Source organism: Girardinichthys multiradiatus, chromosome 21, assembly GCF_021462225.1.
Source record: "Girardinichthys multiradiatus isolate DD_20200921_A chromosome 21, DD_fGirMul_XY1, whole genome shotgun sequence".
Classification (NCBI taxonomy): Eukaryota; Metazoa; Chordata; class Actinopteri; order Cyprinodontiformes; family Goodeidae; genus Girardinichthys; species Girardinichthys multiradiatus.
The window spans coordinates 24,819,766-24,841,072 of NC_061813.1; the positions used below are offsets into that span (position 1 = coordinate 24,819,766).

General features: G+C 38.8%; 1 protein-coding gene and 1 long non-coding RNA gene across 4 annotated transcripts in view; one reads left to right on the forward strand and one right to left on the reverse strand.

Moving 5' to 3' along the window:
• The window catches only part of arfgef1 (ADP-ribosylation factor guanine nucleotide-exchange factor 1 (brefeldin A-inhibited)), an 84,291-nt gene extending 63,542 nt beyond the window's left edge, over window positions 1-20,749 (reverse strand). For all 3 annotated transcript variants that reach the window (XM_047349559.1, XM_047349558.1, XM_047349557.1), the window contains exon 1: window positions 18,694-20,749. In XM_047349559.1, the coding sequence (XP_047205515.1) occupies window positions 18,694-18,817 (124 nt within the window). In that variant the 5' untranslated portion in view covers window positions 18,818-20,749. The remainder of the gene's footprint in view (window positions 1-18,693) is intronic.
• LOC124857952 lies at window positions 15,293-20,948 on the forward strand. Its single transcript, XR_007035722.1, has 3 exons — window positions 15,293-15,385; window positions 15,535-15,708; window positions 20,735-20,948. It is a non-coding gene; the product is annotated as an uncharacterized LOC124857952 (long non-coding RNA).
• The last annotated feature ends 359 nt before the right edge of the window (window positions 20,949-21,307 follow it).

A 21,307-nucleotide genomic window follows, 5' to 3' on the forward strand; every position in this document is an offset into this window, starting at 1 on the left:
AAACAAACAAAATGACCTTATTATTTATATTATTTTCACAACTCTATTTCATTTTCTGCTCTCTGTACTCACAGTTCTGCCCCAACTCAGCAGAAATTACAAAACAAAGCACCTTAATTTTGTAGCCTGTAAGAATATTTACCTAAGCATACAAACATCACTACTTACAGGGGTTGGACAATGAAACTGAAACACCTGGTTTTAGACCACAATAATTTATTAGTATGGTGTAGGGCCTCCTTTTGAGACGTTTCCTGACTCGCTCCTCCAAAACACCCCAAAGTGGCTCAAAAATATTTAGATCTGGTGACTGTGCAGGCCATGGGAGATGTTCAACTTCACTTTCATGTTCATCAAACCAATCTTTCACCAGTCTTGCTGTGTGTATTGGTGCATTGTCATCCTGATACACGGCACCGCCTTCAGGATACAATGTTTGAACCATTGGATGCACATGGTCCTCAAGAATGGTTCGGTAGTCCTTGGCAGTGACGCGCCCATCTAGCACAAGTATTGGGCCAAGGGAATGCCATGATATGGCAGCCCAAACCATCACTGATCCACCCCCATGCTTCACTCTGGGCATGCAACAGTCTGGGTGGTACGCTTCTTTGGGGCTTCTCCACACCGTAACTCTCCCAGATGTGGGGAAACCAGTAAAGGTGGTCTCATCAGAGAATAATACATGTTTCACATTGTCCACAGACCAAACTTTGCGCTCCTTGCACCATTGAAACCAACATTTGGCATTGACATGAGTGACCAAAGGTTTGGCTATAGCAGCCCGGCCGTGTATATTGACCCTGTGGAGCTCCTGACGGACAGTTCTGGTGGAAACAGGAGAGATGAGGTGCACATTTAATTCTGCCCTGATTTGGGCAGCCGTGGTTTTATGTTTTTTGGATACAATCCGGGTTAGCACCCGAACATCCCTTTCATACAGCTTCCTTATGCGTCCACAGTTAATCCTGTTGGATATGGTTCGTCCTTCTTGGTGGTATGCTGACATTACCCTGGATACCGTGGCTCATGATACATCACAAAGACTTGCTGTCTTGGTCACAGATGCGCCAGCAAGACGTGCACCAACAATTTGTCCCCTTTTGAACTCTGGTATGTCAACCATAATGTTGTGTACATTTCAATATTTTGAGCAAATCTGTGCTCTTACCCTGCTAATTGACCCTTCACACTCTGCTCTTACTGGTGCAATGTGCAATCAGTGAAGACTGGCTACCAGGCTGGTCCAATTTAGCCATGAAACCTCCCACACTAAAATGACAGGTGTTTCAGTTTCATTGTCCAACCCCTGTATATTATGCATTTTAGGTAATATTTCTAAATTTCTTGACCTACTAAGTGACATGTGAAAAATGCTTTTCTCTCATTTTCAGGATTGTATTTCTTCCAGCTCCCGAGAGGTGATGTAAAATTGTCTTTGCTTTCTATCTAAGGACCACCTATACTATATCCAGAATAAATATTTTATCATTTTACAAGAGATTTTTGTAAATAGATCCAGATAAAAATCCATATATACACATTCTGGCATCTGAATCATATCTCCTTTTTATGTATGTCTCAGTCAGTCGGCGCCCCCCTAAAACAACATTCCTAGTAGGTGGCAACATCATGGTTTGGGGATGCTTTACTGCAGCAGGGGCAGGGAAGCTGGTAAGAGTTAATGGGAGGATGGATGAAGCTATACAAGGCCATCCTGGAAGAAAGCCTGAGGTTGAGCTTAGGACCTTAAACATACAGCCGGAGCTACAATGGAATGGCTTAGATCAAATGTACCTTGTGTTGGTCTATAATATAAAATCTAAATAAAACTAAAGCTGTTGTAGTTTGTAGTTGCAAACATCACAGAAAAAGTTCCAGGGATATTAATATTTTCACGAAGCACTGTAGCAACACATCATTTGTGCTAGTGGTTGTGGCTACACATAATTTAGGTAACACCACCAAACAAGAAGAAAGGCAGACAGCTTTCATCATGTATCACATCAAAGTGTGTCCCACTGCAGCCGAGAGCCGTTTGAAGACCTCCTCGGGTCTCCCTCCTCCTGAGCCCCACCCTGCCGGAGCGCTGTGACAAAGCATTCTTCAGCCCGGAGCAGCAGCAGAGAAACCTGCAGGGAGTGTCTGCCACGGCTACAACTTGGCACAGCCACAGACGTTTGAATTACTGGTCCTACACACTCCTCAGGCATGTTTGGGTTCATAGAATGTGTGTTGTGTAACATCAGATTATTCAAATGTAATCCCATCTGTCATTTCAGATGACAGCAGCATCCAGGTTCTACTTGCATAAAAAAAAAAACATGGAAATTTAAGGGTTTAAGGGAAATTTGAACTTAAATTGGTTTGTAAAGTTTGGACCTTGGCTATGAGGTTAAAAAATTGTTTAAGAGGATCAATACTAATCAGCTGTTAGATGAAATGCCTGTTTAGAATGACAAAACAATACCCAGCTTGACACAATGTAAATTAAAGAGACGTTCATCATCATTTATTCTGTAAACAAATCGATAGCTACATACCTAATCTCTTATTAATATATTTAATATTGAAGAGACATTCTTGCTGGTTTAATAGCTATGAAAAAAAATACTTTCAAAGATGATACTAATTATTATTTAAATAAAGAGTTGCTGATGTTTGAGGTGAAAGATTTGTTTAAGACTTCTATCATAAATAACTAATCCAAAATTTCCCAAAAATGCAGCTCTAATAAGACTTCATAACTGCATGTTTTTTTATTCTTCATTTGCAGAAGGAAACAACAAGAATAGCTCTCTGTGGCTAACAGAGAGTAAGTTCAGCCGGTCATTTTTGGTCTTCAGACGGGTCCGGTTTGTCTTTATTTGTTACCAGCTAATCTGATTTCTTGGGGGATCAGCACTGCAGCTGAGGGTCTGTTTATACTCGAAAGGACAGCTAAAATGATTATATAAGGCTTTAAGCCTGAAGCAGTTTGACGAGTATCCACTTTCTTAAAACCATTACTGCAGCAGCTGAACAGGGACAAAACGCCCCGAAAACCTTCACAATACAAGCCTTAAGAAAAATATAATGTGCTCTGAATTTCTTCTCCACTTGTAAAAACACAGCAGTCTAAATGCTGGGTGCAATGTGTGTTCAGCCTGCAGACCGTACGTACGCGATCGACTTCTTTATGAGATGTGAGGTTCTGAAGCTCTGGTTTCATTGGTCATCCTACGATATACATACAAACAATAGATTTCTGTGGGTAACCCTTTTACTTAATGATCTTTGCGCGTGGTTTGGAAGAGGAAGCTACAGAAGGATCCAAGTATTGAGTAAAAACTAGAGATTCTCCGGTCACAGATTTTATAAAGTTCTGATCTGCCAATACCAATTTTAGCTGATTCGAAAATTTCTGAATTAGAAATGGAAAACATACATGTCTCAACATTAAAATGTTTATCGGAAAACGTGTTTTTTTCCCTTAAAACCAGCACAAACTGTGCATCACTTGATGTACAAATACAGTAAAATCCTCCAGGGTATGGGACAGAGATATCGATAATTAAAACTGGACTAAAAACAATAGCAGCATCATTTACTCCTCCACAAAGCCAATACAGCCATACTAATAAACATTTAATTTTTCAACGAGACATATTAAACATACATAACATGAAACAGCTCTGATTTACTGTTTTGAGTTAAATTGTCAATAATTCAGGAGCAGCTTTTCTGTTGTGATTATTCACGTAAGATTGATATTAGGAAGTATTGTCACACTGTGTGAGAGAGCAGTCTCAAAACTTGACAAACATTTCAAGACAAACAAAATGGTTACGGACGTGACATCTTAAACTGATGTTAGTACCTTATAATGGCGGTTAGTACAATTAGCGCGATAAGCGTGATTAGCATGGCTAACTCTAAACACCGGTCATTGTTTGTCTTCCCTGTGGTCGGTACATCCTTAACTGAACTTTGAGTTTTTCAAAAGATACCAACATTCGCATATGTCAAAATGAAAAAACAGAGTTAGTTTGCTGTAATACTTTCATCTCGATACCTGCAGACCTTCGCCTCCTGCTTTGAAAGTAGGAACATGAAGGAACAACAGACATACCTCTGTAGAAAATGCTATTTTCACACACAGGATTTAAACACAAACTGCTGCTAATAACATTGCTTGAGCAACACAGCTCTCGCATACCTTGTACACTGCGTATGTGCACCACTGCTACTGAATCAAAGCAAGTTTGACTGAGAAATTGTAGCAATTACTTGATAATGTATAATCTTACACTACATAATGTAGACCTTTCACTCACCTCGGGAAGCTGGGTGGTTGAAACTAAAATAACAGCATCACTTATTGTCTGATTATTAATTATCTGACCAGTTGGGGTATCCCAGAGAGCACTGAAACCTCAATTCCCAGATGGTCAGTAGATCTTTTAATAGAAAAATATTTAAAGAAGACTGTGTCATCATGCACCCTGCCATGATGCAGCACAACACTGTGAATTCAAGGAAAATGACTTCAGAACAACACACTTTTCAGAGGGGGACCATAATAAAAGCGGCACACATACTTTAAAGACGCAACAAGCCTTCATGTTCCACAAAATCCCTTTTATTTCCTCAGGTTTTAGATAGGAGACAGTGTGACAGCAGCTATACTATTAGAGCAACAAGCAGATGTACAAACCGGAATACAGACGTGAGCTAGAAAATATCTGTCATGGGAATAGTTTGTGGCTCTGAGCATCTTTCTACACAGGTTTTCAACCCAACCATTTGCGAGAGGAAATTAAGTCCCCTTTTAACAATGTTGACACGTTCTTATAAAGCAAGAAGTTGATAAAAATCAACATTTCCATCCTGGAATTCTAGATTATTTGTGGGAACTCAAGACAAACAATATTTTTATAAAGGAAAAACGTGTTCTTATAGTGGTTTCAGATAGAAAATTCAATAAACTGTTTCATGATGAGACATCAAGAAAAAAATAGTTTAGGAAAATCTGGTGTAGCACATTCATTCCGATTAAGAGAAAGTACTTGATTACTAAAATTTTCGATAGCAGAAACCCCAGATCTGACATTAAAAACATTAGCAGAACACAATTATTCTGCACATGTAAAAGCACAACTGTTACAAAAACAAGACATGAAAGGAGCTGTTTGATGAACAGCATCATTGTTTAGTAAGGAATGCAACTGTGTGTGCAGCAAGTAGAGTCAGTCAATGACAAGCAACACTCACCAGGACATGGATTCTTGCTGACTTAAGCTGTTAGATGAACACTAATTCAATAACCAGATGTTCTGCCAACAACATATCCATCAAACAGTATCACTGTCACAACACACGTACTGCAAGAGCACAAATACGAGAAGCTCTCTTGAGTTCTTTACCATTTTATCACTGATGATACAACATAGGATGCACAGGGATGTTTAGCTGGTATGAGATAGCAAGATAAACATACTCCTCCCTGGAGATGCTCTTCAACTCATAACAGCTTGCAGGGAGAGAACTACAAGTTCAGGCAGAGTGAGGACAGTAAAACAGAGATGGAGACAAGTAGCAGGCTGCCTCCAAAGTAAGTCTGGTCTATGTACCTGTCCTCCTACGGCCCTGTGAGCTTTGTTCATGAGAAAAAAATAAGAATGTGATGTCTTATTGCAAAAATACAAGCAAGAGGCAGTAAGCTCAGTCTCACTGTAAAACTATAGACATGTTTAATTTTTCTGACCTTAGGTTGGGTAAAAAAATCTGTATAACACAAGTACATCTCAACAAGTTAAAATATCTTGAAAAAGTCTACTTATTTTAGTGATTCGTCACACACAGAAAGATATTTTTCAGTTTTTTTATTTTTGGTAATTCTGTTGATTACAACTAATGAAAACCAAATTACAGTTTTTATTAGAAACAAAAACAAAAATGTCAAGCTACTAAGAAGTATGTCCATGTACTGCAAAGTAACTGGGGTCAATACTTTGTCGAATATTTTTTTCTTCCACTCAACTTTCCATTAATAGGCATGGATACAGTAGCATCTGACCAGCCAGCTGTTGTGGAGGAGGTCAGTGACTGATTGTGTAGGTCATAACATGGCCAAATGTAATAGTCTAATTTTCTAAGAAAGGGATTATTGGGTTTTTATTATTTTCTGTAAGCCCTAATCATGATTAAAAATTTACAGAAATAAATGCTTTTAACACAATCGCCATCTTTGTCATGAATCTATATATTTGAGTTTCACTTTTTGAATTCAATTTGTGGAACAAATTTCATTTTCAGTGATATTCTAATATACCGAGATGCCCTTGTAATCATGATAGTCCTACCAAGAATGTTCACACATATACACGAGAAAACAGCTTGATATCAACTTAGATAGTGTTTGCATCTTGCAAAAATGCTATGGTTGGCGACAGCTACAACATAAGAAGTCAACTACTAAAGTTCTTTTAATGCATGATTGCATTGACTTTTGAACAATGGTGACGGGGATTCGGAACAACAGTATGATCAGTCATGCAGGAGAGGCAAAATACAGTATAAAGTAGGTAAAATAAGTGGAGAACACGCCAGAGTTCTTCCTCAGTTTAAATATTTCTATTGGGGCCATTGGCATAAAATTAACAAAGGAAAATCATGGGGGAGAAATTTGGAATGACAAAGGCAAATATGTATCGGACACATGGAGACAAGGACTTGCAAAAAGGTACAGAAAGCCAAGAAACCAGCTAAACTTGGTCACTATTTAGAAAGCTTTATTGCTGCTATTTGCAAATCAATATCAGCTACTATTGCATTAACTGGTGGCCTATAAAACAATTTACTCATCACCAAAGTATTGTTCAGAGTGATACAAATGGTGAAAGCAAGGTGCTTCTCGTAAGACATCTGACAAAGTAGTCAAAAGACTAATAAAAAAGTTGTCCAAGAGCCAAGGAGCACTCTCAGAGAGCTTCAGAAACATCTGGAAATAGCAGGCACACTTTTTCCCATGAAAACAATAAGCAATGCACTCAATGCAACGGACTCCATGCACAATGCCTGCACAAGACTCCACTTCTGAAGGAAAAGCATGGCAAGGCTTCTTTAAAATTGGCTACACAAACTTTAAACAAGCCAGTGAAATACCATGAGAATATAGTCTGGTCTGATAGGCCAGAGCTGAAGTTTTTAGATGTCATTGCAAACACCATGTTTGAGAAAAAGAATGGGTCTGCACAACCTCCAAAAAACATCTTGCCAAAAGTAAACTTTACAGGTGGAATCACCACTGCGAGTGCTGTCTTACACTATATGGTACTGTCAGACTTTATTTAACTGAAGGAAAGATGAATAGAGAATAGTACCAGGATAATCTTGATAAGAATTGAAAGATAATGTGGATTTCCAAGCACAACAATAAAGCCAAACAAAACCAAGGAAACTCTTAACTAGTTTCAGATAAAGAAAGTAAAACTGATGAGCACAGTCAATCCCCTGACTTGGAAAATATGGAAAGGACTGATGGCCAGAGTGCACAGAAAGGAACCCCCGAACCTTCAAATTTGAAAGACAGACTGTGAAGAAGAATGGGTCAAAATTACACCTGAGCAATGCCTGTAACTAGTTTCTTCAACCAGGACATGTGTTGAAGTTGTCACTACCCAAAGAGGCTTTTCCACAAGGTCAGTCAGTCAGTCATTTTTTAACGCTTCTTCCATAGTGGGTCGTAGGGAAGCTGGTGCCTATCTCCAGCAGTCTAAGGGCGGGAGGCATGGTATACCCTGGACAGATCTTTTCCACAAGGTATTTAATACATTTCTGCAAGTGTGTTCAATACTTGTTCCCTGTGTTATTCCAATTTATTACCCACAACTTCATCTTGGAACTCCTTTGCTTTGATTTTTTGGATGTGTGGATTACTCAGGCTTTTCAAAACTTAGGTGTGTGTGTCAATTGCCCCATTAGAAATAGAGCGAGAGCAATGTTGACGTGATCAATACTTGAGATAAAAAGAGATTAAGACTTTAGGATGAGTCCTGGAACACAACAAATTGAAATAAATTGTTGCGTTATAACATTCCTAAGATTTAAAGAAGACATTTTTAAGCCCACCTTCAACTCAATTATATTGGCTGTAAATGGTATCGACTAAATTTTAATGCTTTCAATGGGCATTGAGAATGTTTAACGACAACAATGTGCACAGATATTCTAAGACCACACAGAGACTCTTCAATTCGCTTTTCTGAAGATGAATTTCAGTGTGTGTGAATGGTTAAGACATCCACTAAAGCTGGGGCTTAATATTTCAATTACAAAAAACAAAAACAAATAATGCTTAAGGAATAATGATTAATGTTGGAGTGTGACTGTTGCTCCATGCTATCAAAGAGGGGTCGCGTGTCATTCTGTACCAGCCAACAGTGGACATTTCTGTAATGCAAATTAACAAATAAAATGCATACCTATAAATATAAATATAGATTAAAGAATCAAGTACATTGTACAATTGATTAAAATCGTGTGATTGTCAGAACTGGTCAATGATATGTTTTGAAAATTTGGGGCTAAGCTATTTCAAAGGTCTAGTAAAACTTGATAAAAACCTTTTTTTTTCTGTAACTAATAACACATTAATAATAACAAAACATAATAACAAATATGCTATAGGAACAATTAATTATGTTGGACTGGGCTGTTGCTCCATACTATCTAAGAGGGCGAATGTGTCATTATGTAGCAACAAACAGTGTATACCTGTCGTTTACTGCCATAAAAGTGGTGACCTTCTTTTCTGTAGGTCTAAATGCAAACCAGGGGGTTAGGGTTGACCCTAAACAAAGAGAGTCTTTAAGGTAAACAAAAACTCGTTAGGTGACAATGAGCATAGACAGTTCCATGCATTACAATGGAGGTCCATACTGTTGGTTAGTTAGACGTGTATGTGTGTGTGTGTGTGTGTCCCTCCACTCTCTAACAAACATATAAATATCCAACAGCTGTAATTAAAAAGAGCTTGATTAAAATCCGACCCGAGACATTTCCATTGTCCGGTGTGAAAGGAAAGGTTGCACAACTCTAATTAAATTTGGTGTGGAAGAAGAAAGTGATGTCAAAAGGTTGTCCGGGCTGACTAATCGCGTGTGTACCTGTGTATGTGTGCGTGCATGGGTGTGTGATTTGTATGTGTGTATGTGAATCTTTGCGTGTGCATGTCCCACCAATCCACCACCCCCACTCTCGCTTGCATAAGCCCTTGTCTAATCACTAGTCTCAGTCCCTTGGCTGAATCAAGGCTCTTATTTTCAGGCCAAAAAGTCCCAAAGCACTTCGCCTCCACATGGCCTTGATTAATCAGCTGTTGGTTTTGTTACTGAAATCAATTCAGTTTAATGATTCCACTCTGGTCAAATGATTTAGCACTTTCTGGTCAAATGTTATGACCGACCCTTTCCGTTCTGTGAAAGGGAGTTATTACGTTGCTGCAACAGCTGGAGACAAATACCCAGTCAACGGAAGATAAAAACAATGTGGCTGATGTTAAATAAACTCTCCTCAGCTTATTCAGCCAAACTAACCTTTGCTAATCCAACAGCCTTCAGAGGACAGCCATAGTTGAGTAGAACTTCAACCAAACACTCCCATCATTTGGACTATCTCTGACTACTCAACCATGCAGGTGAAACCAGATATTTACATAAACTTTATAAAGACACAAAACCACTTTTTCCTACCTGAAAATAAATCTGATTAAAGTTTACCTGTTTTATGTCAATTCTATCTGCTAAAAACCAGAATAATAGAACAAATTCTTTCCACAAGCTTCTCACAATAGTTTGCTTGAAGTCTGGCCCATTCCTCCTGACAGAACTGGTGTTACTGGGTCAGGTTTGTATGCTACCTTGCTCACACCCCTTTTCAGCTCTGCCCACAAAGTTTCTATCAGTTTGAGATCAGGGCTTTGTGATGACTGCTCAGAAGCATTGACTTTGTTATCCTTCAGCCACTTTGTAACTACTTAGGCAGTATGCTAAGGGTCACTGTCCATTTGGAAGACCCATTTATCTGCAAGCTTTACCTTCTTAGCTGATGTCTTTATGTTTCTTCAGGATGTCTACATGAAGTCCTTTTCTAGTGTCCATATCAGCCTCTTTATGATAGGACCCATAGGGATATTTGCTGTTTTGTGATATGCACCAGTCCTTCCTGCAGCAAAGCACTGACACAACATGATGCTGCCTTGCCCATAATTCACAGCTAGGATGGTGTTTAAGGGGCTGCAAACGTATCCCTCTTTCCCTCCAAATGTAATGATGGTCATTATGGACAAACACTTCTGTTCAGTTTCATCAGAGTACAGGACATGTATCCCAAAACTAAGGTCTTTCTCCCTGTATGGATTTGCAAACTGTAATGTAGCTTTTTATGATGCTTCTGATGCAACGGCTACTTCCTCTCTGAGTGGCCTTTCAGCTCAAAGTTGGTACAGGACTTGTTTTACAGTTGACACTTTATCAGCTTCAGTCAGCATCTTTACAAGGTCTTTTGCTTTAGTTGTAAAATACCCAGTCAGAAGCTTGCAAAACCATGACATCATAATCTGGAATTTCACTATACTTTATGTAAACTTCTGACTTTCTCATTATTTTGCCATTTAGCAAATATAAATTATTTTGGTTATCCTAACTACGCTTAAAAAGGAAAATTTTAGCCTGATGTGATGTCAAACAGTGAGAAAAAATGGTTTTGTGCATTTTAATACCATACATCCAGCTCACAAGACCAGACGACACACAAAAATTGGGACAACATTTTGCAACAGTTTTCGGAAAACTAAGAATACCCACCTTTGCTTTCACAAATCGAGTAAATATTTTATAAATTATTGTGTTTTATAGGATTTGTAGCTTGGGTACTCCATATTTTAATACCCGTCCAATTCGATAACTGTACTGATCAGGGGTGGAAATTAGCAACCACAACTGGCCAAAGGCATCAACTACATGCCACAGGGGCATGGATTGTGGACAGGGTAACAGTATTAAGTTGTATACCTGATCTTGTTTGTCTGTGTTGCCCCGCAATGGACTGGTGACTTGTCCAGGATATACCACGCCACCCGCTCATAGACTGCTGGAGATAGGCACCAGCTTCCCTGCAACCAACTATTAAATAAGCGGTAGAAAATGACTTAAGCTACATTATCATAAAGACACATGAGAACAGAGAAGTGGAAAGCAAGTGCCACCCAGAGCAGGTGGAATAAATTCTGACTTTCTCCCAAAACTCTGTTTCAATTTAAGTACATTTTAAACCCTCAATTGCTTACATGTATCATCGGCTCCTTTCTCATAGGCCTTTCTTCCACATCTCAACCCTCCACTACACATCTTTGATTCTATTTGTGACAAATCATTTACTTCAAATCAAACGTCCTGAGATAAACACAAATTATTGATCAGTACAAAATATTTAGATAAACTACAAGCACTACCAAACTGGCACAGAAAACTGAAGCCAGTGAAAGGGATTTCTCTTCATCTAATCTGCTGGCAATATAAGTAACTGATCACCATTGTCACAATGGAAGCTGCGTCAGTGGAGAGAAATTATGTATTATTAATGACGGATAGATAAATCACTGTAAGGCAAAGAGTGAGAGGAGACCAACAAATACATTTAAATGTAGCTCAGGTTGTGTAAAAATGAGAGACGTCCGAATCAATTGCCAGAGATCGAAATGTGGCAATTTTCCCATGATTCCTTCCTTTGACTACATGCAGTACATTTTTCTCTCATGTGTAGATGTCCTTAGAAAAACAATTTAAATAATAATTGGTCTGAATCGCCATGTCAGACCTCAAAGAAAACCAGAAATCGGTATTGCCCAGAGAAAGCCTGATCGGTACGTCTCTAAAAAAATATAGATATAATTTTAGGGTAAAAACTCACCTTTGTTAATTTCTCATTATCATTAAATAATATGAACTGCTCAAACCAGCCCTTAGAACATACTTAAGCTATGAAACCACTCCTGGAAAACATCTTTGGTGCTTGAATTTTAAAGCGCTCTGACAAATAAAAGAAACATCAAAACGTCACTAAATGCGGCCATCTCTTTCCTTTTTTACACCTTTGTTCCAAACGATGCCTATGAGCTACTACCAGGAGCGCTGCAGCACACAAATGACTCAATTTCATTCAGGAATAAGATGTGCATTTAAGTGAAGATGTCACAAAGATCGGCGAACAATTTTTTCTGTCCGTGCTCAAACGTCCAAGGCCTGTCCCCAACAGCAGCCTTTTATCCCAGCGTTTCCCCTTTTAGGAAGGTTGTGTCTGGTCTTTGGAAAGTCACGGTCAAAACCTCAATTAATGACAGGATCATTTATAACTTGGTGCTTATCGTGGGTGAACAGATGCTGGCCATAGAGAAGCTAGGATCCTGCCATCACCATTCTTAATGATCAGAGGTGCATTTGTTGTACTGGCCTCCCTGCCAGCTACAAGCATGAGGGGGGCAGACAGTGGCCTTGTGTTTTGTGCAAAAGCACAACTTGCAAGCTCTTGCTGTTTTTTTTATTTATTCACAGCTCTAATTCAAGGTTCTTTTGACCATGGATGGGGAAATATTCCCCAACAGAACAGAAATGCAGTGGTGCAACGCAAACCTTCACAAAAATGTGAAGTGAGCTTTTTTTCTAACGAAGATCTTGCAGCACAGCAAAATATAAGCATTTCATGTGTTTTAAACATATAATAACTTATTACTGATGAAGAATATGTAAAGCATAGCCAAGTCTTTTTGAATGTGTATTCAAATACTGTAAATCAGTCTTTTCCTTTATTGTTTTTATCTTTTCTAAAGTCCCTTTATGTTTAAAGGGGCATTGATCAGAGTTTGGTTTGCAACTTTTGACATTTGGTTTTGCAAAGCTTTGACTTCCTGATACCGGCTATAGGTGTTTCTGATTTTTTCCTTAAAACCTACATCAGCAGATTTAAAAACGTTCTGCCTTCCTACTGTGTGCAGTCACTATGCTCGGTTGCGATGTGGCAGACGAGAGGGCCCCTGCAGAGGGTCGTCACTGGAATGTTCAAACCCTCTGTCCACGATCCTTTTCTACGCTGCTGCACGAACAGGGCTCTTGTGTTTATTAAGGAAATTCAATTCAAATCAGTTTATTTATATAGCGTCAATTCACCACAAACGTCATCTCAAGGCACTTTGCAAAAAACAGTAAAAAAGGCTATTAAATCCAATGATACTGACAGATCCCAAGCCAACTGATCCTCATTAAGAAAGAATGCAGTCAAGTTCAGTTCATAATTCAAATTGGTTAAAAGGTTTTTCTATTCAAGGAAAACCAGCAGATTGCATCGAGACACTAACATGCAGCATTTATTCCTCCTAGATGAGCAGGTAGCAACAGAGGACTGTCGCTTTCATTGTGTCAACCAATCTGATTTTATCTGGAGACTGTTTTCTGGTACACATACATTTATGCTTTAAAGGGAAAGAAGAAAAATGTTTCACTTTGAATAAAGTCGAGTAATAATCCCAAAAGATCTGAAGGATGTTACTATGTAAGGCGTTTATCGAGCAACAGAGTATCAACATGAATTGAGACTGAATGTTAAAGAGTAAACGTCTACATAATTATACCAGATATTGGTTATTAATAGTGGATTTATTTCCAAACGCTAAACAGTTACGAAATCCAAACTACAGGAAATGCATGATGATCTGTAGGATAACACTTCAGAGAGGAAATCAGGTAAAGCTGCTGATGAAATGATTAGGAAGAGTGAGTAAAAACTAAAGATAAGACAGAAACTAACAGAGCCACTCACTGGTTAAACAATCCTTGTTTCTAATACTTTATTTTAAGACTGCTGATTCCTTGGAATCAGTGTTGGTCAATCTTGGTTCTCAGGTCTCACTGCTCTTATTTTTTTTAGACGTCTCTCTGCTCCAACACATCCATTTTAATTACCTTCTAAGCAGGTCATCAAGTCCACCAGAAGCCTGGTAATGACCCTTCAATTTAAATCAGGAGTAGCAGACCTCTCCTAAATAGGAGTTTCTGTTAGCTTTGTAAATAAAAGTGAAAACCAAAAGCTTGCTGGAGGAAGTAGCCTCAGTGTTGTTTCATATTTATACCCCAAGAAAAAACAGAAACATATGGAAATCTGATTAAAGGTTTCTAGACACTCTGATCAACCTAAAAACGTAAAGTAGTAGCTTCTGGTAGGTCCTGGTAGGTCCTAGGATGGAGTAGACAAGTGATGCTGATACCTGAATATCCCCAACCAACTTGATCTACAGCTTCATCGGGAATGTTTTGCAGTGGAAGAGCATGGCTAATGTCTGCTCTTAGGACTGGCCATGGCGTGAAGTACGCCAGCCAGCGACTCGAGAAACTAGCACCAAACTATCCAATAAAGTAATTAACCTGGAAAACAGGAGCCAAAGAAGAGAGCTGCACATACTCGGCCAGGCAGAATCCACCAAAAGCGCCCTCCTGACTAAATGCTTCGCTCTGGCTTTTCTGCCAAAACTTTGCTACCATTTCTTCCAACCGTTTCAGCAATGAAAAGGGCAAACCGGGCCTTTGAGTAGAAGTCTCAGACTCCAGTCCTTTAGTGCTGGTCTGCTTCAACTTTTAGATGTTTCCGTAGTCCAATGTACCGATTCTGATTTCTATAGGGAACAGTAATCAGCTCAAATCTGTATCGGCACGTCAGAGCTTTACAAAATCAGAGCTTTGACCAAAATAATCTTTGAGCAAAGGAGGGTGCACGACCAACATGATTAAACACCTGCTCATAGATGTACATTTAGCAGAGTGTCTCGTCTTTGATGCACTATGTCAATCTTCATCCGCTGCCTCTTCCTGTGGCTCCGACAGCCAACATAGCACCTCGCTGCAGTCAGAATCAGGTAAGTAAAACAATAAAAGACATCTTATACCAACGCTGAGACAGATAAGTTATACTCCACCTAAAATGGTGGGTCAACTCAAATGCAAATGTGCAGCAAACATTAGCCTCGTGCATTTTTTTCACAGACAACCAGAAATTGCTAACGTCAGCCAGGCAGTTGGCTGCGAAGTGCTAGTCCGTTCACTATAGCGTTCAAGGGAAAGAGGTCAGTGCAACAAAACAAAGAGTAAACCTTGCAAACTTTTTGACCCTGCCTCTTAAAAGAATCCGAACTGAGTATTGTTAGGAACTGGAATCAAAAACGAGAAATCGGAATTAGAATCATTTAAATTCAAAAGATGCCCAACCCTAATGCAAATCTGATTAATAAATCCAAACCGCCCTCTCCATTATAGCTTGAGTCTAAAAACAGTGGGATCATCCATGTCTATAAACATATGTATGTATGTTTGTGTGACGACAGTTGAACAAAAAGCCTGAACCCACTTTAAAAAAAAAAAAAAGAAGTGATGAACAAATACAGCCAGAGGGCCTTTGATATTTGGAGTGGACTGTCAGTCTTAGCCCATTTCTGTTCTTTCCTATCAGACTGCTCCTCGCTGAGGAACCAGCTGACTGATTCAAAGATAAAAGGACTCCCACTACTGCTGCAGCTCGGAGACTGTGAGATATTAGGATAATATACTTCTTGTGAAACTGCAGAGTGACATTTTGATAATCATGGAGAAAGGTCGGTGTGGGTGCTAGACTGTCTAGCAAAAGGTAAAGCTTCTCAGATCACCCCTTTGTTTTGTGAGTAAGAACTATCACACAAAAGCTAGTTTTCACACTGAGGCAATTTCCAACTGGAAGACTTTTACACTGCAAGGATGAGACTGATAAAGACGCTCTCTTTGAGATGTCTCTGGAGCAGGAGGGGATTATGCAAGTCGTTCAGTATACTGGGTCACCCAGTTGTTTTTGATGTGCACTATTACTATGCCGTCTCTAAGCTCAGTGCAGAGGTTCTCATTTTGCACAATCTGAGTGTCCGAGCTCCATCTAACATGTTTTCCCCCCACTTTTTTACGCTTTTGATATGAGAAGTCTGCTGCTGCTGGTAACTGCAATAAATCCCTGCCTTAGCTAAATGCTTTCTTCAAGCAGCAAGCAAATAAAATCGCATAATGATGTCAAGTAAGATGTTTATACTCGAAAAAGACTGGCAGGTCACAAATCAAAAGAGCAGCACCATGCAAATCGTCTACTTTTAGCACAAGTTAAACACAAACAAAACTTAAGGACTCTTTCTGTAGCTGCATGGACGGTGAGGAGTTGTGATGAATGTATTTGTGTGTGGGTGGTTCTGTGCACCAAAACAGACAAGTATTAACTAACATAAGAGGCGCATTTAACTTCCAGGCCATTTCAAATCTGTGCACCACTGGGCATGAGAATAATAGCAGCACTGTCAGGACAGGTAGGATGTTTGGTTGCTTCATAACATGGGCTCTTTGTTTCTCTGATGGTGTCATGTTACTACCAGTGCTGAAACAAAAAAAAGGAAGCCCAGGCCACTTCCAAGCAACAGAGCAGATTAAACAAAACTTAATCTGAGGTTTAGGTGTTGAGCGATATCTAGAATATGTTATTCCACCTAAGATGAAAGGTGCATCTTAATTTATATGGTTTGAAAGTGTCTTTTTACAGGGGCTTTCCCCAATTCATGTAGAATTTTGTCAAACATCTGCAAAGTCTTTGGAGGCAAAAGGAAGTGTATGTCTCTGGTTTACCATGTTAACCTTCAGGGCTTTCTCTTCTGCTTGCAAATTTAAAATATGAACAGAGATGTTAAAATATTAAGATATGTACTTTTATTTGGGTAAATCATACACCTTGGGACATTTCTGACACCACAAATATCAATGTATTTTATTGGGATTTTAAGTGACAGATTAAAACACAGAAGTGGGTAATTATGAAGTGGAAGAAAAATAATTCATGGTTTTCAACATCTTTTGCATCTAAAAATCCTAGAGAGAATGGCATGCTTTTGTATGTAGCCCATCTGATTCACACATGAACTGCAGTTTGGAACAGATTCTTTATATATTTAGGTCTTGACTTTGACTATGCCATTCTAACATATTAATATGCTTTAGAAACCATTCCATTGTAGCCCTGGCTGTAGGTTTAGGGTTGGTGTCCTGCTGGAAGATGAACATCCATCTGAATCTCTAGTCTCGAACTTACTGTCTTCTGATATTACCGTGTAATGTTTCCCTTTTGCTGTCGATGAAAAGCATCGCCACAGCATCATGCTGCCACCCCTATGTTTCACAATGTGGATGTTGTGTTTAGGGTGATGCGCAGTGTTAGTTTTTATGCTGTATATTCACTAATGTTCTCTAAAAAAAGGCACCGAGGTCTTCACAAAACAGCTGTATTTACACTGATATTAAATTACACTGGCAAACTCAGCTAATTAAGTGGACTTCCAAAAGCAATTGGTTGCACTGGATTTTATTTAAGCATATCAGGGTAAAAGGGGTTGAATGTAATTACAATGCACAGTTTTCAGATTTTTTTATTTTCTTTTAAACTAAGTATCCTTTTCCCTTCACTTAACAATATACTTAACTCTGTGTTTATTCTATCACATTGTATTCCAATAAAATACAGTGAAGTTTTTTTTGCTAGTCACTAGACACCATTATGGGGCATATTACTAGAACAGCTCTAAAACAACATCCCCCAATCAGTATCAATGAGAATCATTAGATTTTAGCTTAGCAAAATCATTTGAAATAAATCTATCCATCGCAAAAAATCCACAAGACTTAGCAAATAGTCTTTTAGACACACATGCTAACATGGCTTTATTAAGCTAGCAAACGCAGTTGGTATAAAAACGGATGTAAAAGGCGATTACTTCAAAATAAAAGCGGGCATTACGGGTAAGATGGCGAGTGTCCTTTATATTTTAAAAACAACGCTTTATTTGTAGACATACATTGTCTTTTATGTCTCAAGTGTTGTAAATGACGTATGCTAGTTTGTTTTAGCACTTTAGTTAGCATTGGATGTTTTTTTGATTATCTTTATCGTGAAAATAACCGGAAATGCACATATAATTTCCGAGACTTGACACGGTCCTGGTATAAAAATGGTGCTGCTGTCAACAGAGCTTCACGTTTGTTGCTAATTAAACATCACGTAGCAACACATCAGAGACTGGGGAGAGCCCTGGGTAATCAGTGATTAAACTGGTAAATGAATAATAGGTGCCGTGTAGGACAAAGGCAGCTGCTCGCTGTGTTCCAGGAGGAGACGGGAACATCTCATCTTTAGAGACCTAAATATAATTCATCTCGGTTTGTGTAAATTACGTCAGTGTTTAGAGTTGTTACAGTCTTTATCAAGTTTGCTACTCAACGATGTTTGGCCTGTTCTCCCCTCGCAGCACAGTGTTGCAAACACCCACCCGTCCTGCCGCAGCATTTCCGTGTTTCGTACGGAATAATTTCCACGGAGTCCACGCCACGTCAGAAAATAACACTCATCCCCCCCCCCCCCAATGATCCAACACGATAGCCCACCCCACCTCTCTGGGAGCAGCGGGCTTGTAACGTAGAGAAAAACCCGCCGCTGCTGGAGGAACACTGCGACATTGTTCCAGGATAAATAATAAGAGAAAGGCTGCATGACGTGTCTAAATCAATGGGGTCCAGGTCAGGATCATAGAGATGCTAATGCACCAGAACTTACCCAGTGCCACCTCGCAGGCTTTGCGCAGCTGTGAGTGATGAGCCTTCTTCACCTCCTTGTCGGCCAGGATTTTTTCCAAAGCTCGTGTGAGGAACATGTTTTTCGTCTTTTTGCCCTCATACATGTCGCACCGGAATCTGGAGCGAGGTGTGCCTGGTCCCAAGGAGACGGTGAGGGAGGAAGAGTGAAGCTGGAGGCCTGCAGCCGCCTCGAATAGAGATGTATTCCCTTCGCAAATGTCAGCCGCGGGATCCCTTAACAGACACACATAAATAAATACAGAAGGTTGGGGTAAATCCCTCAGATTGCCGTTAACGACCTGCCTCCTGCGCCATGTTGGAGAGAGGAAACGACGTCACGTAACGTCCGAGAGCGGCCGCGGTGAGGCAGCATGGAGCGAGTTGCCTCCACCGATACATGTTTGGACCCGAAGTTCAGCTGAAATACAAACCTTTGATAACAAGTACCAAACCGGCAAATACTAAGTTTTCCAACAGGAGTTGACTTTTTAATTTTCTTGTGGTTTAATACATGTTTCGCTAATTTCATTTTCTCATCAGAAACCATTAATGAAAAACAACAAGGGGCGGTTTATAGGATCTCCGTCCTAAAATAGAATATATTAATGGTCAAATCCCGAGGAACAGACATGGACAGTTAGTGTGATATTCCTGTAATATTTATAATATTTAAAAAACATGAAAAAATGGCAAAGAAAAACAATTGAACCATTTTCTGATATTTTAACACCCTTCACAAAAACAGTGTATTTCTTTATGGGGTTTCCTGATAGTTCTCATGTTGACAGATTCCCCCACCTGAGCTGTGGGTCTCTGCAGCCCCTCCAGAGTGACCTCAAGCCTCTTGGTTACTTCTCTGATAGTGCTCTGCTTCTTTACATCATGTAGATATTAGACGATTGGTCTGTTTATACCATATTTTAGGGAAAAAATGTAAAGCAGGCTTTCACATTGCCTTTGCAAATATAACAGAACTCAAGTTCATGTTATTTTAGGCCACTGCACAGTCACCGGTTGCACTCCCTTATTATAGTTAAACGACTGTCATTAGAACTGTTAATAATAATAATAATAATAATAATAATAATAATGATTAGAATTGGAATTAATGCAAATGGATTTAAAGAGATGTTAGACATTGAAACCACTTAACAGAAACCTTAACCTGAATTTTATTCACATTCTACACAATATGAATATGAATAACCATGTAATGATAACAATACAAATATTATTAAACTACTGAGAGCTCAGATTTATTTGTTTACTTTTAACGCTGGTAAAGAGTGAGTGATGGGGTGAATGCACTCATAAATGGAAATTATTTCTAAGCATGTTGAGTCTGTCACAACTCTCAAGTCAAAACCTGGATGATTTTAGATGCGATAAAATTAAGAACTGAGTCTACCTTTTTTACTTCATTTTTTAGAACCAAAGCATATTATTTTAGAACAATGGGACAGGATAAATGTGTTTATCTCAATAAACTCAATTCTTTATTCACTGAATTGAGTGAAGCTGAGGGAAACAACTTCATGTTAATCACTTTTATTTAAGTAATGTAATACAACCCTGCACACATCAAATTGTACTATTCTACAACTGTAAAATATGTGTCACATTATTATATAAAGTATGACAGTTTTTTTATGCAGTGGATATGTTCAATAGCAACTCCCGCTTGCAGCCTTCTGTAACGTTTATCAGAGTCCAACAGCAAATATATGTAGAAAATCTGGCAATTTGACAACACAGATTTGGTCATCGTAGGCGGCATATAGTTTGCTTACTCTCAGGACCGTCTTATGAGTCAGCTCCATTTTTTTCTGAATCTATAAATAAGAAATGAGCTGAAGAGTCTGCAGCCTGGATAGAAGTTGTCATTCAAAGGTACAATCATGTGATAAATTTAGGACACCCTACAAATACTCATATACTCAAATACTCATATTAATTCTAATATTGATTCCTAAAATTGTTTTTATTTACCTCTGGAATTAATATACTTTTTTTTTTTGCAGGTAAACCACAAAAATGGACCCCGTTTACCCAATAAACAAAAGATTATTGGTCTTAAAGGCACCCTCCACACGGTAGAATTCACTCCCAAACCATAACACTTCCACCTCCACCTCCATGCTTTCAAAGGACATTAAAAGTAACATTAGAAAGATTTAGTGCATGTGTTATTCATTACAAATGTGACTTGTCTCTAGTAAAGTTTACTATCCAACATGGCTGTGTTCGAAATATTTATGAAACAGACATATACCCCCTTCCAAAAAACGTTTAACTTTGTTCCTTCTGACTTGGGAAAGCTGTTGAAATAAACTATTTATTATATTATTAACCATTACAAGAGTTGAAAATATATTTAATTGGGTTTTAACAGAAATAGCCAGCCAAGAAAGATAATGTGTAAATGATTACTTCTACTGATATAAACCTTCCTTTCACTCTATTATCACACATTTAATATTATCTCATGTTAAGCTCACATAAACATTTATGAGGGTTATACCTGAGTAATGAAACAGCTGAAAAATGTATAACAGAGAATTTAAACTGGCCTGTACATGTTGATTATTGTTTAA